Below are 12,489 nucleotides of genomic sequence, written 5' to 3'. Positions count from 1 at the left end.
AATGTCTGAAATTATAAACTTTAAAGGGCTATTTCATATATACATGTTTACTATGATAGTGTTTTAAAAATATATACATATATTTCCCTATAGATAGACTAATGGGGTTCTTTCCCATAGACTTTCAGCTGTTAAAGTTTAATAGGGTTCTTTCAGGATAGGGTTAGAAAAAATTTGTGCAAAATTTTCACATCCAAATAGCTAGAAAAAATCTTTAGGTAATGAGCCTGTTTTAATTTTAGTGACCAAAATCAAAATTGAAGAAATTTCCATGACAATGACATAAATTTAATTTTAGTAGAAGAGAAGAGTGTGGACTATAACTATTGGATCCATTTTTATTTTAACATTTTTTCCTGGACAAAATCACAATTATGAATAAACCTTTAAATTGCTGTCAGTGTTCTTTTTTTAACTGAGCAGATTCATGGCTGTGGTATGCGTGTCCTGGAAGGAAGAGATAGCCCATAGTTAAAAGTCCAGCATTGCACAACTCAGTCCATCGAGGTCGTTAATTATAATTTTGAAGTTTTTTTCCCCACAACTAGAGTATACTTTGTGACATCCCCAAATTAACAATTACTTTACTATTGAATATCAGGTCATGACTTAGGTTTAGATTTCAAAGCACACAAATGGCCACACTTTCTCTCTGAAATGTTTCTTAGTACTCCAATAATTAACAGTCTCCCCATGTTCTTCCACACCATGCTCATCCATGCCCCTGTGACTGAGTTTATGTAGTTCCCTCTGTCCTGTGCCCACTCAATTTCTATACTTTTTCAAGTCCCCAAATAAATAAAAAATTCACAAACACAATTGTCTCTCAGTTAATGTCACATTAACCTAAAGAAGAGAAAACATACTTTTGGTGTTTTATGACTTCTTGGAGATGCATTCTAGACCAGTTGCCCTTTCTCTTTTTTGAGCACAAAGTAATTCAATGGCTCTTCTGAGTAAAATTTTCTAATAATTATTTGCTGAGTGCCTGCTCTGTATCAGGTTTTGTGCCTGGTGTTGGGAATACAGGAATGATAAAGGGAACAGTTGTGCAACCCTCAGAGAACTTGAAGTCCTGAGGACTAAACAAATAGTCTCACATAATGTACAATACGTGTCGGGTAGCCTAGGATTACAGAGGAGAGGCATCTAAACACAGTCTGCAGTAATGGAGGTACAACCACTGTGGAAAGCCCTGGAGGAGGTGACACCTAAGCAGAGTCTTAAAGGATGAGTAGTTGTTAGCCAAATGAGCAGGGCAGGAATTTCCAGAAGTAGAAATAGTATGAGAAAACATGAGTACAGAAGTAAACATGTATGTGCATACATAGGAAAGGACACACAAGCTCAAGAGTTTGAGGCAAAGAATGACACAAGATGACACTAAAACGGTACACAGGAGCCATGTCATGAAAAGCCACGCATGGCAATGGGAACAATATCCCCTAAAACAAATAAGTAAACAACAGCACATTCTCTAAAATAAGTTTACCTTAATGTTATGTCTTTGATGCTCTAAACTCTCATGGTTGGTAGAAATTTTTCTACTGTGTAATAGGCAGGGAAAATAGCTGGTGGTTTCCTGTGCATGCCAACAACCATTGCCTTGCTATCCCCATACTCTATCTACCCTTAAGATTCCTATTCTCTTCCTCTTCCCATGGTTACCAACTGTTTGCAGTGCCCCATGGAAACAGAACTTGATACAGGACTTTGATAGTTTGGTAAATGCTATTAGATTTGCTTTTCAGCTTACCCTTTTATAAAGAGGTGTATAAGTCTCTCTTCCTCTCCTCTTTTCTATGTCAAAGATAGGCTGTAATTCCTTTATCTTAGCCTTTAGATCGTATCAGTAGTATTTCATACTAATAGACACACACACACACAAACACACACACACACTCACCAACCTGTCTATGTTCAAGATCAGTTTAGATGAAATATCTTGTTATTTTCTCCTTACTGCCTTCCCACTTCCCTCATAGACTTTCCTCTACCTTACCTGCCCAGATTCCCCAGGGCGTATTTCTATTGCAGTCAGCGGAGAACAAAGGCGCTCCACATAGGATACAGACTTTGGCTCTCTGCTGGTATCTCTGTGTGCCCGATTTGTACTGTTTCAGAGACTGCCATAATCTTTTACCTGGGAAGATGTCATTTAAATTTTTTGAGTTTTCTTATTAAGAGGTGTTACATTGGTAAACAGCATAAAATAATTCTTTCCTCCCCAACCAAGTTACGATGCTTCCTTCTAGTTTACTTTCTAGGCCTTACTTTTCTTACAAAAGGGAGTCTTTTGTTAGGGTTAGAATTTCCCATAAAACTGCTCAATAATTTGTTTTTGTTTGATGTCTTTGAAGTACTACACAAAGCAATCCCTGTAAAGGGCAATGCCTCCTGAAGGCTGAGAAAGGTGCCTGAGACATAGGCTCAAATTTGCTCTTTTCAGTCAGAGCCAGCTGAGTAATAGTATCTAAATTGGCTGCTTTTCAAGGTTCCTAACTCAGGAACTTTTCTTCTGGGAGCAGCGTTTGCCTCAGGGGATCGAGTGCTTTCTAGTGAGGGCAAATTTTTGGGAAACCCCAGTGCCGAGGGTAGTATGGTCTATTCATGAAAATCTTGGGGAACAGAATGGGCCCCACAGACCAGTGGAGATCAGCACTTGGTCCCAGGACAGAGACTAGAGTAAAACAGGAGGCTAGGGGGAAGCTGGGAACCTGGGAAAGCAGGTGAGATTGCGAAGGCACCTGCTGGGCTCTGAGTCAAAGGCTGTCAGTCCTCTCGCTGGGGCTGCTCTGCTCTCTCACAGCCCAGCCCTTTTCCTGGGGCTCGGCAGGGGATTGCTACATGCCAGCTTACCTGGGGAAAAACACGTTGGTCTCTTCCAGTAATTGACACGACAGGTCGCTCCGGAGAGGGGAGGAGATAGCTTCGCTTCATAAATGGTCCCACCCCTGGACAAGGTAGCTCACTCTGACAGGTAACAACTGGGAGTGTGCACCTGCCACCAGTCCAGCTCAGCAGGACTGTGAGACGAGGCGGAGCTCGAGCAGAGGGAGTGAGTGAACAATGGACAACTTGAAGTGCCCCAGCTTCTTCAAGTGCAGAGGGAAAGAGGTAGGGTTCTGGGAGCTGCAGAGGTACGGAGGGCCTGGGAAGGAAAATTTTAAGGGGAGGCAAGTCTCAGTTTTTGCATTCTGTGCTTATTGCTTCTCCACATTTCTTTCAACTGCCGTCCAGTGTGCCTGAGACGTCTTCAGAGAGTAGAGGAAACATAAAACAGCTCTTACTCCAGTAGCTAGAAGACAGGGGCACCTCATCCTCTGCCTTGAGTGTGCCCAGAAAACCCTGTTTTCTGTTTCGCTCCAGACTGTGTCCATATGCTGGAGAAAAAGAAAATACTCTGTTCTTATCTGACTTGAGGAACCCTCCATAGCCCAGAGCAGCTAACACGTTGGGAGACAACTCCTCTCCTCTGAAGTGGAGAGAGAGCTGCTCCACCTGGTGGGACAGGAGAAATTGTCTCTGAATATTATCCTATAGCTTTCAGAAAAGCACTGATTTTACTCTCCAAGATAGGGGTTAAGTTAAACTTCCCCACATCCAAAACTATCAGCCTATGAGAAAAGGAGTTTATTTCTTCTTTCATTCCTTCTTTTCTGTCTTTCTCTCTTTCTCTCTCTCTCTCTTTCTCTCTCTCTCTCTCTCTCTCTCTCTCTCTCTCTCTCTCTCTCTCTCTCTTTCTTCTTTCTCTTTTCTTAGTGGAAGCTATAGCTGATCTTTCTCAAAAATCTTCTACAATCTCAAGAGTATTGAGTTTTACCTAGTTCATCTTTAAGACTTTTCCATTTGCAAACTTATTTGTCCACCTTTATTTACCCTTCATACTGCGTGCCACATGTAACCTTTCCACCAAAATTTGGGTGATCTCACCTGAAGAAGTAGTTCAAATATCTGCCTACAGAGCTTTTTCACTTCAAGAGGTAAATGTAAAGTAAAAGCAGTCATTAGCAGAAATTTCTTCAACCTTGGATACCATTCCCCTTAGCTCAGGTTCTCCGGTTTTCAGGCTCTCTCTCTCTCTCGATTAGTGAAATTATGCTTCTGTGGAATTTTTAATAGTAGAAAGACAAGCTGTTGATATTTTCCCTTCTCCAGAAAGTGACAGCGTCATCTGAGAATTTCCATGTTGATGAAAATGATGAGAATCAAGTACGTGGCAACTGGTCCAATAAATCGGATTATCTTCTATCTATGGTTGGATATGCAGTTGGATTGGGGAATGTGTGGAGATTCCCGTATTTGACCTACAACAATGGCGGAGGTATTTCCCCTTGCCCCCACGTCTTTCTCATCCAGCTTTAAGTGGAGTGCTGTAAGGCCTCTAAGGATATTTTAAGAACTGAGGAAAGGTATATGATGTTTTGGGTTAGTGGGAGAATGGGAAACAAGCATACTGTATTTATTATTAGACTGTAAATTGCTAGCTTGTTAGAAAGGTAGCTTCACAAAATCCTCACATCTAAACATGATAAAAGTTGTATATTTACAACTTCTGTGTTTTGGATTTGAGATCTTGTATAATCTACAACTGTGACTTACTATTCTTAATTTATACATTCCTGTGATAATCTGTTCAGACTTTAGTGTTAGCAAAAGACAGTGATTTCTAGTTCTAATAAGAAGTTTGAGTAAATTGTTTGTGTGCGTTTTGGAAATTTAGGTGTGGGAGCAGTTGATTAAAAAATAATTAAAGGTTTAGTATTTGAAGCTGCAATATTCAGTTACATGTATCCCTAATTGAATTGATTATGTAGAAGATCCTTTTAAAATGCAATAGAATTTAGTTCAAGACAAGGTGTTTAATTTCTGCAAAACAATACTGTTTATACCTCAGAAATTACTAAGGAAGACTCAATTAGAACAACAAGAAAAAATAATTCTGAGATAACACACAAAGGGATACAAAATGAGTTGCATAATTCTCTAGTAATGTTGAAATAACTTTTCACTTACACCATATTTTACTCACTTGTAATTACAGGTTCTTTTAGAAGTATAGAGGTGCCATGCCCTTATATTTCATAATTGGATACAAGTGAAACTGTGCCACTGTAATTATTTTCCTTGGTACAATAGGATATTTTGTGGTGATATTTCAATCTTATATTCCTTGTTAATTGGTTGCATTAAAAGATTCACACCAACCTTCAGAGACTTAAGAAAGAAGTTCTGTTTATAAAAAACTTTAAGTGTGGTGTGGCAAAAAATTCCCCTAGGTAGAGCCTATGTCATTTTGTCATGGGTTTGGTATACGTTTGAGCTGGAAAATGGGTCAGAAATCACAATCTTTTTGGTGTCTATATCCTAAGGTCCAGTGTAGTGAAAAGAAACATTCAAGCTCCTTTCCAGCCTCTTGTATTCAGTTTTAGAATATGAATTTCCCTGTGATTTGACATCATACACAGACCAAGTAGTTGCCATAAATTTTCAGGAACTATATGAAACTAGGTTTAATAGAGTTTTTAAACATAGCCAAAAATAAAATAGTATCATTTATTGTATGCCATTATCTCATCTACCATTTTCTCTAAGAATTAATACATTATATGAACTCTCAGTTTTTAAAGATCACATCATTTGGGTAATAGATGATCTCTAGACTCTCTGAATTGCTTCTTTCTCTTTTTGCTCAAGGGTAGAAGATGAACATAAAATTCAAATTTGTCAAATATTACAAAGCCGATTTAAAAAATATGGTCAGGACACATAAGTAATAACTTAATCAATAAAGAAATTAAAAAATATGGTCAGTTGAGTTAAAAATACGCTAAAACATGGAATCATTTTAATCTATAAATTCTTTTTAGCAGTTTATGAAAAAGAAGTACTATACTTCCTTAGAGTCTACGCCAGCAGTGTTACCAATGTGTACTACTGTACTGTATTACTTTACCAATATGTTTGTTATTAATAATGAAAAATATAATGGGTGAAAAGCCATATATAACACTGGGGAAAATAAATCCCTTTTCTCCCCCCCAAAAACTATTCACACTGGGCTAGTAAGCCTTTGATTACTGTTGTATTTAAACAGGGATATTTTGTATTACATTTTCTTCATAAATATCATTGGCAGGACTTAAACTATTAGTCATAATAATGACGGTATGTTTATTGCAACATCTGTAAAAGCATATTTGTCCATATGTTCTTGTGACTAGTGACTTATAACTAGTTTATTGTCTCATTATTTTTAGTAAAATATATTTTGAAGGTTTCAAAATGTAATTCTCAGGTATGATGTTACAGTATCATAATATGAAAAATATATGAGGAAAAAATGTAACATGGTAAATAAAATGTACATAATCCAAAAGCCCATTTTTATACACTGATTCTCACATTTTCTTATTAAATTTGTTTAGACTTCTAGAATACTTAATCAATGAGCTTAGTGTTATGTCCCTGTTTCTACCCACAATATGATAAAACTTCTAATGAGCAATATTATGCCTCAAAAGTAGGCAGAAAAAAAGTAAAATAATAAAAGATATTTTTTAAAAAATCAAAAGGGTCCTGGATAATCTACATGTAAGATAATTAGTCCTCATAAAATTAAAAGCTAACTCTGAATGCATCTCAAAAGTTCAGGCTTTTCTAACAAAACAATAAATTTCTTATTAAATTGAATGAAGGCCCTTATAACTGTTTGAAGACTAATGACCTTAACTGCAATGACTTCCACTCTGAACCACATTTAACATTTTCACCCTATTTCTTAAAAATAGGCCATTTATTTTTAAAAGAGAAAGGAGGGAAACTAACTTGGAACATATGTTATGCGCCTGCCATTTTGCCAAGTGTTTTCTCATAGGCTCTGTAATTAAACCCTCACCATACACTGATGAGTTGTCACACATAATTCTTCCCATTTATGAAGAACATTAGATTCAGAAGTTAGGTAAATTGCCTCAGGCCACATAACTAGTGAATGGTGGAACCAGGATATACACCTCATTCAGTCTGGCTCTAAAACATAATGATCATTCAACTCCTCTGGATTGCTTCTTATGGGCTATTGTTTTTAACAAGCACAACAACCACATTACTTATACAGCCAGTCCTCAAATAATGTTGTTTCGTTCAGCATAGTTTTGTTATAATATTGATGAGTTGCTCTAGGAACTTACCTCTTGGTTCTATTAATTCGTTTTATTAAAATTGTTTTTATTAATGTCATTTCACTTAAAGTTGCAGAACCTATCGAGGATGTTAAGTGAGGACTTACTGTACTAGCATCCTCATTTCATAGATGAGGAATCCAAGGTTTAGAGAATAGAGGACTTTTTCCCAGAAAGTAGTAAATTTGGGGCCTAAACTCAGAAATCTGACTCCACTGTATCAAAATGCTTTCAAAATGTTATGCTGGTTATTAATTGCCATCAAAATTTTGGGATATAATAGTGCTTTGTTTATTTTTTGCATTTTCTAGGTGCCTTCTTGATACCTTATGCGATTATGCTAGCATTGGCTGGTTTACCATTGTTCTTCCTAGAGTGTTCACTGGGACAATTTGCTAGCTTAGGTCCAGTTTCAGTTTGGAATATTCTTCCATTGTTTCGAGGTTGGTATTAAAATGTGTTTCCTATTATAATTGCTGGTCTATTCATGTATATAGCTATCCTCACTCTGAGAAATAAAATTGTTTAAAATTTGGACAGGTTAAAAACAAAGACCCATACATTTTCTGCATATTGACACTGTAGACTTTAAAAATTAAATGTTAATTTTTATTTCTGTTTGTCTCAGGCTGCAGATATGGAAGGGGTAAGGAAGAACTAGAGAGGGTTGTAAGGGTGTCATTCTTTTCCTGTTTTTCACCCTTTCAATTCTCTTGGCACATGGTCCTGCTGTGCATTCATTTCGTGGCTCTGGCATTTTTCTACTTCAGGTGGTCTTTGCCTTCTTGCTTTTGCATATCTTTTACAATGCCTCACTCAGAAAAGTTAAAAGGTCACAATTTTATTTTTCTTGGATGCTCTTAATAGAATAAAGCACTGGTAAAGTTCTTTTAAAATATATTTTTATTGATTTCAGAGAGGCAGGGAGAGGGAGAGATAGAAACATCAATGAGAGAGAATCATTGATTGGCTGCCTCCTGCACGCCCCCTACTGGGGGAGGATCGAGTCCACAACCCGGGAATGTGCAGGAATCAAACCTGGGACCCTTCAGTCCGCAGGCTGACACTCTATCCACTGAGCCAAACCAGCTAGGGGTGGTAAAGTTTTTCTTTAATGCCTTGATTGTTATTAAACATAAAACAGCCTTTCTATCTGTAGCTATATCTTATTTTGGTACGTGCTAGCAGCTGAAAACTATTTGTAAAAGCCTCAATGCATCATCAAAAATAAATTTATAGTGATGTAAACAGTATATTTTGCTGGAATATTAAGGAAGCTACCTCAAAAACTAGTTTTAGCATAGGAGTTACATTTGGTATGCTAAACATTTTGAAACAACTGAGTTAAAAAAACTTCAGAAGTTTAAATTCAGGTTGTTACTGAGTCATTGAATTTTCTTCACATGTACTGTAGAAATGGTGTACACTATCCTTTCAGGACATTAACTCATAGGCTTTATCTTTTATTTGTCAAAATGTTAGTTTATGGATGAAGATGTAAGTATTGGTTAGTGAGTCAATAGAATTTGAGCTTTGACTTGTTTTTCTTTTCTTTCTTAATTATTTTTAAGAATAGTACCCACTCTGACAAGACTTTACAGACTTCATAAGTAAGAGTAATGGACATGTATTTTTCCTTCTCTCAGTTTAATGGATTAGTACCATCTTCTGCCCTGATCTTAGAACTTTTTTCTAACCAACTGAAAAACTGTCTCAGAAAGCTAATCATCAAAATAATTTGAAATTTGAGAAGAAAACTATTCAGAGAATAGTACTGCCTCCCTACCCACCCCAAAAGAAAAAGTTATTTGAAACAGCCTTCCCATTTTAAAATAGATTTTGTGGAAATTGAGATGCAGCTTTTTATGAACCAGCAAAAGAAACTTCACTTTTTTTTTAACTTTAATTGTTCTCTTTTTCAGGTGTGGGAATTACAATGGTCCTGATATCCGTTTCTGTGACCATCTATTATAATGTCATAATTGCCTATAGTATTTACTACATGTTTGCTTCTTTTCGAAGTGAACTACCATGGAAAAATTGTTCTTATTGGGCAGATCAAAACTGTAGCAGATCACCTATCGGTAAAATTCATTTGTTTATTTTTAAAAATATTGTTAACTCTGCTTCATTCTTTCATATTTTCTAAGAAGCTTAAAGGGTTAGGTTATTTTCTAACCAATTTAGGATAAGTTTTAAGTGAGCCATGGGTTACTGATAAAAACTGAATAGAGCATGTATAACCTGAAAATTGATGAATGCAATGTTAATTTCTGAGGACAGCCAGTAAGGCTAAACAGCTACTAGAAGAGTTCTTGCAGGCCCTAGCCATGGGCAGGAGAGAAAAAAGATAATGGGAAAGTGATAAAGAGAGAAAAGCACTATCCATGGTCATTGTAGTGTGTTTCAAGAGACAGTCAGTATTGCCCATGCCACATGTTGCTAATCTTTGGAATAATGTAGCATTGATATTGCAGACTATTACCACTGGGATTTGCCTTTGTATATCAGAGGGTGAAGTGGTAAAGACAATACTTCTTAACTTAAAGGTGTAATTTTCTATATAGGTTAAATAAATCCACATACTAAGAGTCCCTTAGAGCACTAAATCCCAACTGAAATTATTAACTTTATAGCTTTTATGACTAGAAATATAATCATAGTTTAAAAGGACAAATATTTTCATACTCACTCCCAGCTTAGTAGTTGAGAAGATTTAAGATGCAGAATGTGCATGTCTTATTCCATTTGTATGATTTTTACCCTACCCTCACCAAGTAACAATTTAGACTGTACTTTAAATATTTTACCATGAAAACTTGTTTTCCAGGAAAGTACTCTTTTAAAACTAAGTACGTGTTTGTATGTGCATTCTTTTTTATAATTTTCAGTAACTCACTGCAATGTGACTACACAAATAGAGACACTCATCCATGTGAATAAAAGCTGGGTAGACTTCAACAATTATACCTGCGACAACGGAACTGAAATTTATCAACCAGGGCAGCTTCCCAGTGAACAATATTGGAAGTAAGTACCCTAGATGATCCACTTCTTAAACAGATGTTACTAAAATTTTTTTTATAAATAACAATAAAATATTAATCGGCTCTTTTCTTAACTCATATAAGTAGAGAAAAGGGAAGCGGAACAAATTCTACTCCATTTGATTCAGATGTTTACCTTATCTTGTGTGAGCAGTAGTAACATGCAAATTTAGCTCATAGTCGAAAAATTATCATTTATAAATTACATAAATGGAAACACATTGTCAGTAATGATTTATTTAGCACTATTAACTATAAATTAGGGACTTTATTTGAATAAAACTATTCAAATTTTAGGCTATAATTAGCAAGTTTTAATGATAAACAGTTGTATGATAAGTAATTTGTGGATAAAATTTCTATTTTAGGCTGCGATTCTTTATTATCCATTTTGCTAATAATGGTCACTATATGATAGAAAGAGATATTTTGAGTTATATTTACTTTTATTAATTTGAAATGCTCTCTCTTTATTTTCTTTAATATACACCTATCCTTTACCCTGACCCAACTTCTTTGAATATTGCTGTAATGAGTTCTTCCCCATCTATATATTAATGCTCTTTTGTGACCCTTTTAAAATTTGGATCTTAAAATGTTCCCAAAGACCAAGCTAAGAATTAAAATCCTAGATCCATTCATGTTCCTAGTGGAAATCATAGAATTTGATAGAGAGCCTTTGAAAAAGTTATAAATAGTGAGACCATTTAGATTTGATGATAAATATAAGTACAATAAATAAAACATTTAATGCAATTTTAAATGGTATATTTGTTATTTTAACTTAAGACAAATATTGTAAGTAAAATGAAATAATCTAATGTAAGGTTAATTGGGGGTTTTTTTTGCATAAAAGGAGCTTTGAAATATTAGGGCAAAATCATAGCTAAAGGAATCAGTAAATCTTTTATTCCGGGGTTTGGAACTTTGGATTGGTTTCACTTAAACCTAAGCCAGAGCCAGGCTTTTCATTGAACTATTTTTTGCCCCTCCAATGTCAATAAAAGGTTCACATGACATTGATGTGTTAATAAACTACTCACGAAGCTTCCCACTGGATAAAATGTATGACAAAAGTCAATGTATTAAGACAGGTGATTCTGTGTTCATAAAAGGGCTTATGTGTTTTCAGCAAAGTGGCACTCCAACGCTCAAGTGGAATGGATGAGACTGGAAAAATTGTGTGGTATTTAGCACTTTGTCTTCTTCTGGCTTGGATCATAGTTGGTGCAGCACTATTTAAAGGAATCAAGTCTTCTGGAAAGGTAATTTGGAAAATGCATTAGTAATGGAGCTGTTTTCCAATATCATTGTAGTTCATTGATGAGCATTATCAAATGCATGTCTTTTCTATAATGGGAACATTCAAATATGTGAAAACCTTTCAAAGTAGGCATCCCACTTCTAAAAATTGTATAATATCACTACTATTGTTAAAAATAAAACAAAGCAAGCACAAACTAATACTAGAGTTATGTAGTTACTCAAAACTTAAACCCTTCTAGCTGATATAGTATTCTGAGGCTTGCAAGTATATTTTTAAATTTTCTGTCCTATTATATAAATAAGCATCTTATATATTGCAACGTTTAGTTTCAAAAGTCTAGATCCTTGTTCTACAGGGTAATTATGCCAGGATTCCCCTAGTTGGAGGAGATAAAAAAAACAACTATATAATTATTCTCTTAAAGTTTGCTAAAATTGACTCAGAACTCTCTCTCTCAGCAAAGAATCCCTTTCTGAAAAACACTATATTTTCCCCTTCATTGTTTTATTTTTTAAACTTTCAGAAAGCATCATGGCAATTTCAGAGAACAACATGAAATTTCTCTGTGAGAAGTTGTATAGCATCCAGAAAAATGGATGTTTATGTGTTTGTAACTACTACAGTGAAATTTCCTTAAAAAGTGGAGGACAGGAATAACTGGATACTATCTTTGCATTCCTGGTATAATATCTAGCACATTCAGTTAATGTTAAGTTGTGATGAGACAAGCTATTAGATCACAAAAATATTGTGAATATCACAAAGTCAGTGGAAACTTTCCAAACTAATGTTTTAATTGTACACTTTTGAAATGACATTAACTTTCTATTGTTTTTCTTGATAGGTGGTATATTTTACAGCTCTTTTCCCATATGTTGTCCTACTCATCCTGCTAATACGAGGTGCAACTCTGGAGGGTGCATCACAAGGCATTTCATATTATATAGGAGCACAGTCAAATTTTACAAAACTTATGGAAGCTGAGGTAAGA

The 12,489-nt window shown here is 35.5% G+C and overlaps 1 protein-coding gene and 1 long non-coding RNA gene across 4 annotated transcripts in view; one reads left to right on the top strand and one right to left on the bottom strand.

Moving 5' to 3' along the window:
* Window positions 1-325: 325 nt before the first annotated feature.
* LOC132224484 (uncharacterized) lies at window positions 326-2,967 on the bottom strand. Its single transcript, XR_009450690.1, has 3 exons — window positions 2,860-2,967; window positions 2,003-2,143; window positions 326-447 (listed from the first exon to the last, which is right to left on the bottom strand). It is a non-coding gene; the product is annotated as an uncharacterized LOC132224484 (long non-coding RNA).
* Window positions 2,928-12,489, top strand: part of SLC6A14 (solute carrier family 6 member 14) — a 25,951-nt gene continuing 16,389 nt past the window's right edge. For all 3 annotated transcript variants that reach the window (XM_059679687.1, XM_059679688.1, XM_059679686.1), the window contains exons 1-7: window positions 2,928-3,117; window positions 4,159-4,324; window positions 7,496-7,627; window positions 9,107-9,268; window positions 10,076-10,214; window positions 11,364-11,496; window positions 12,343-12,483. In XM_059679687.1, the coding sequence (XP_059535670.1) occupies window positions 3,070-3,117; window positions 4,159-4,324; window positions 7,496-7,627; window positions 9,107-9,268; window positions 10,076-10,214; window positions 11,364-11,496; window positions 12,343-12,483 (921 nt within the window). In that variant the 5' untranslated portion in view covers window positions 2,928-3,069. The remainder of the gene's footprint in view (window positions 3,118-4,158; window positions 4,325-7,495; window positions 7,628-9,106; window positions 9,269-10,075; window positions 10,215-11,363; window positions 11,497-12,342; window positions 12,484-12,489) is intronic.

Source organism: Myotis daubentonii, chromosome X (assembly GCF_963259705.1).
Source record: "Myotis daubentonii chromosome X, mMyoDau2.1, whole genome shotgun sequence".
In the NCBI taxonomy this organism is placed as follows: Eukaryota; Metazoa; Chordata; class Mammalia; order Chiroptera; family Vespertilionidae; genus Myotis; species Myotis daubentonii.
The sequence above is the reverse complement of the archived record's forward strand: the minus strand, read 5'-3'. Positions and strand labels throughout refer to the sequence as shown.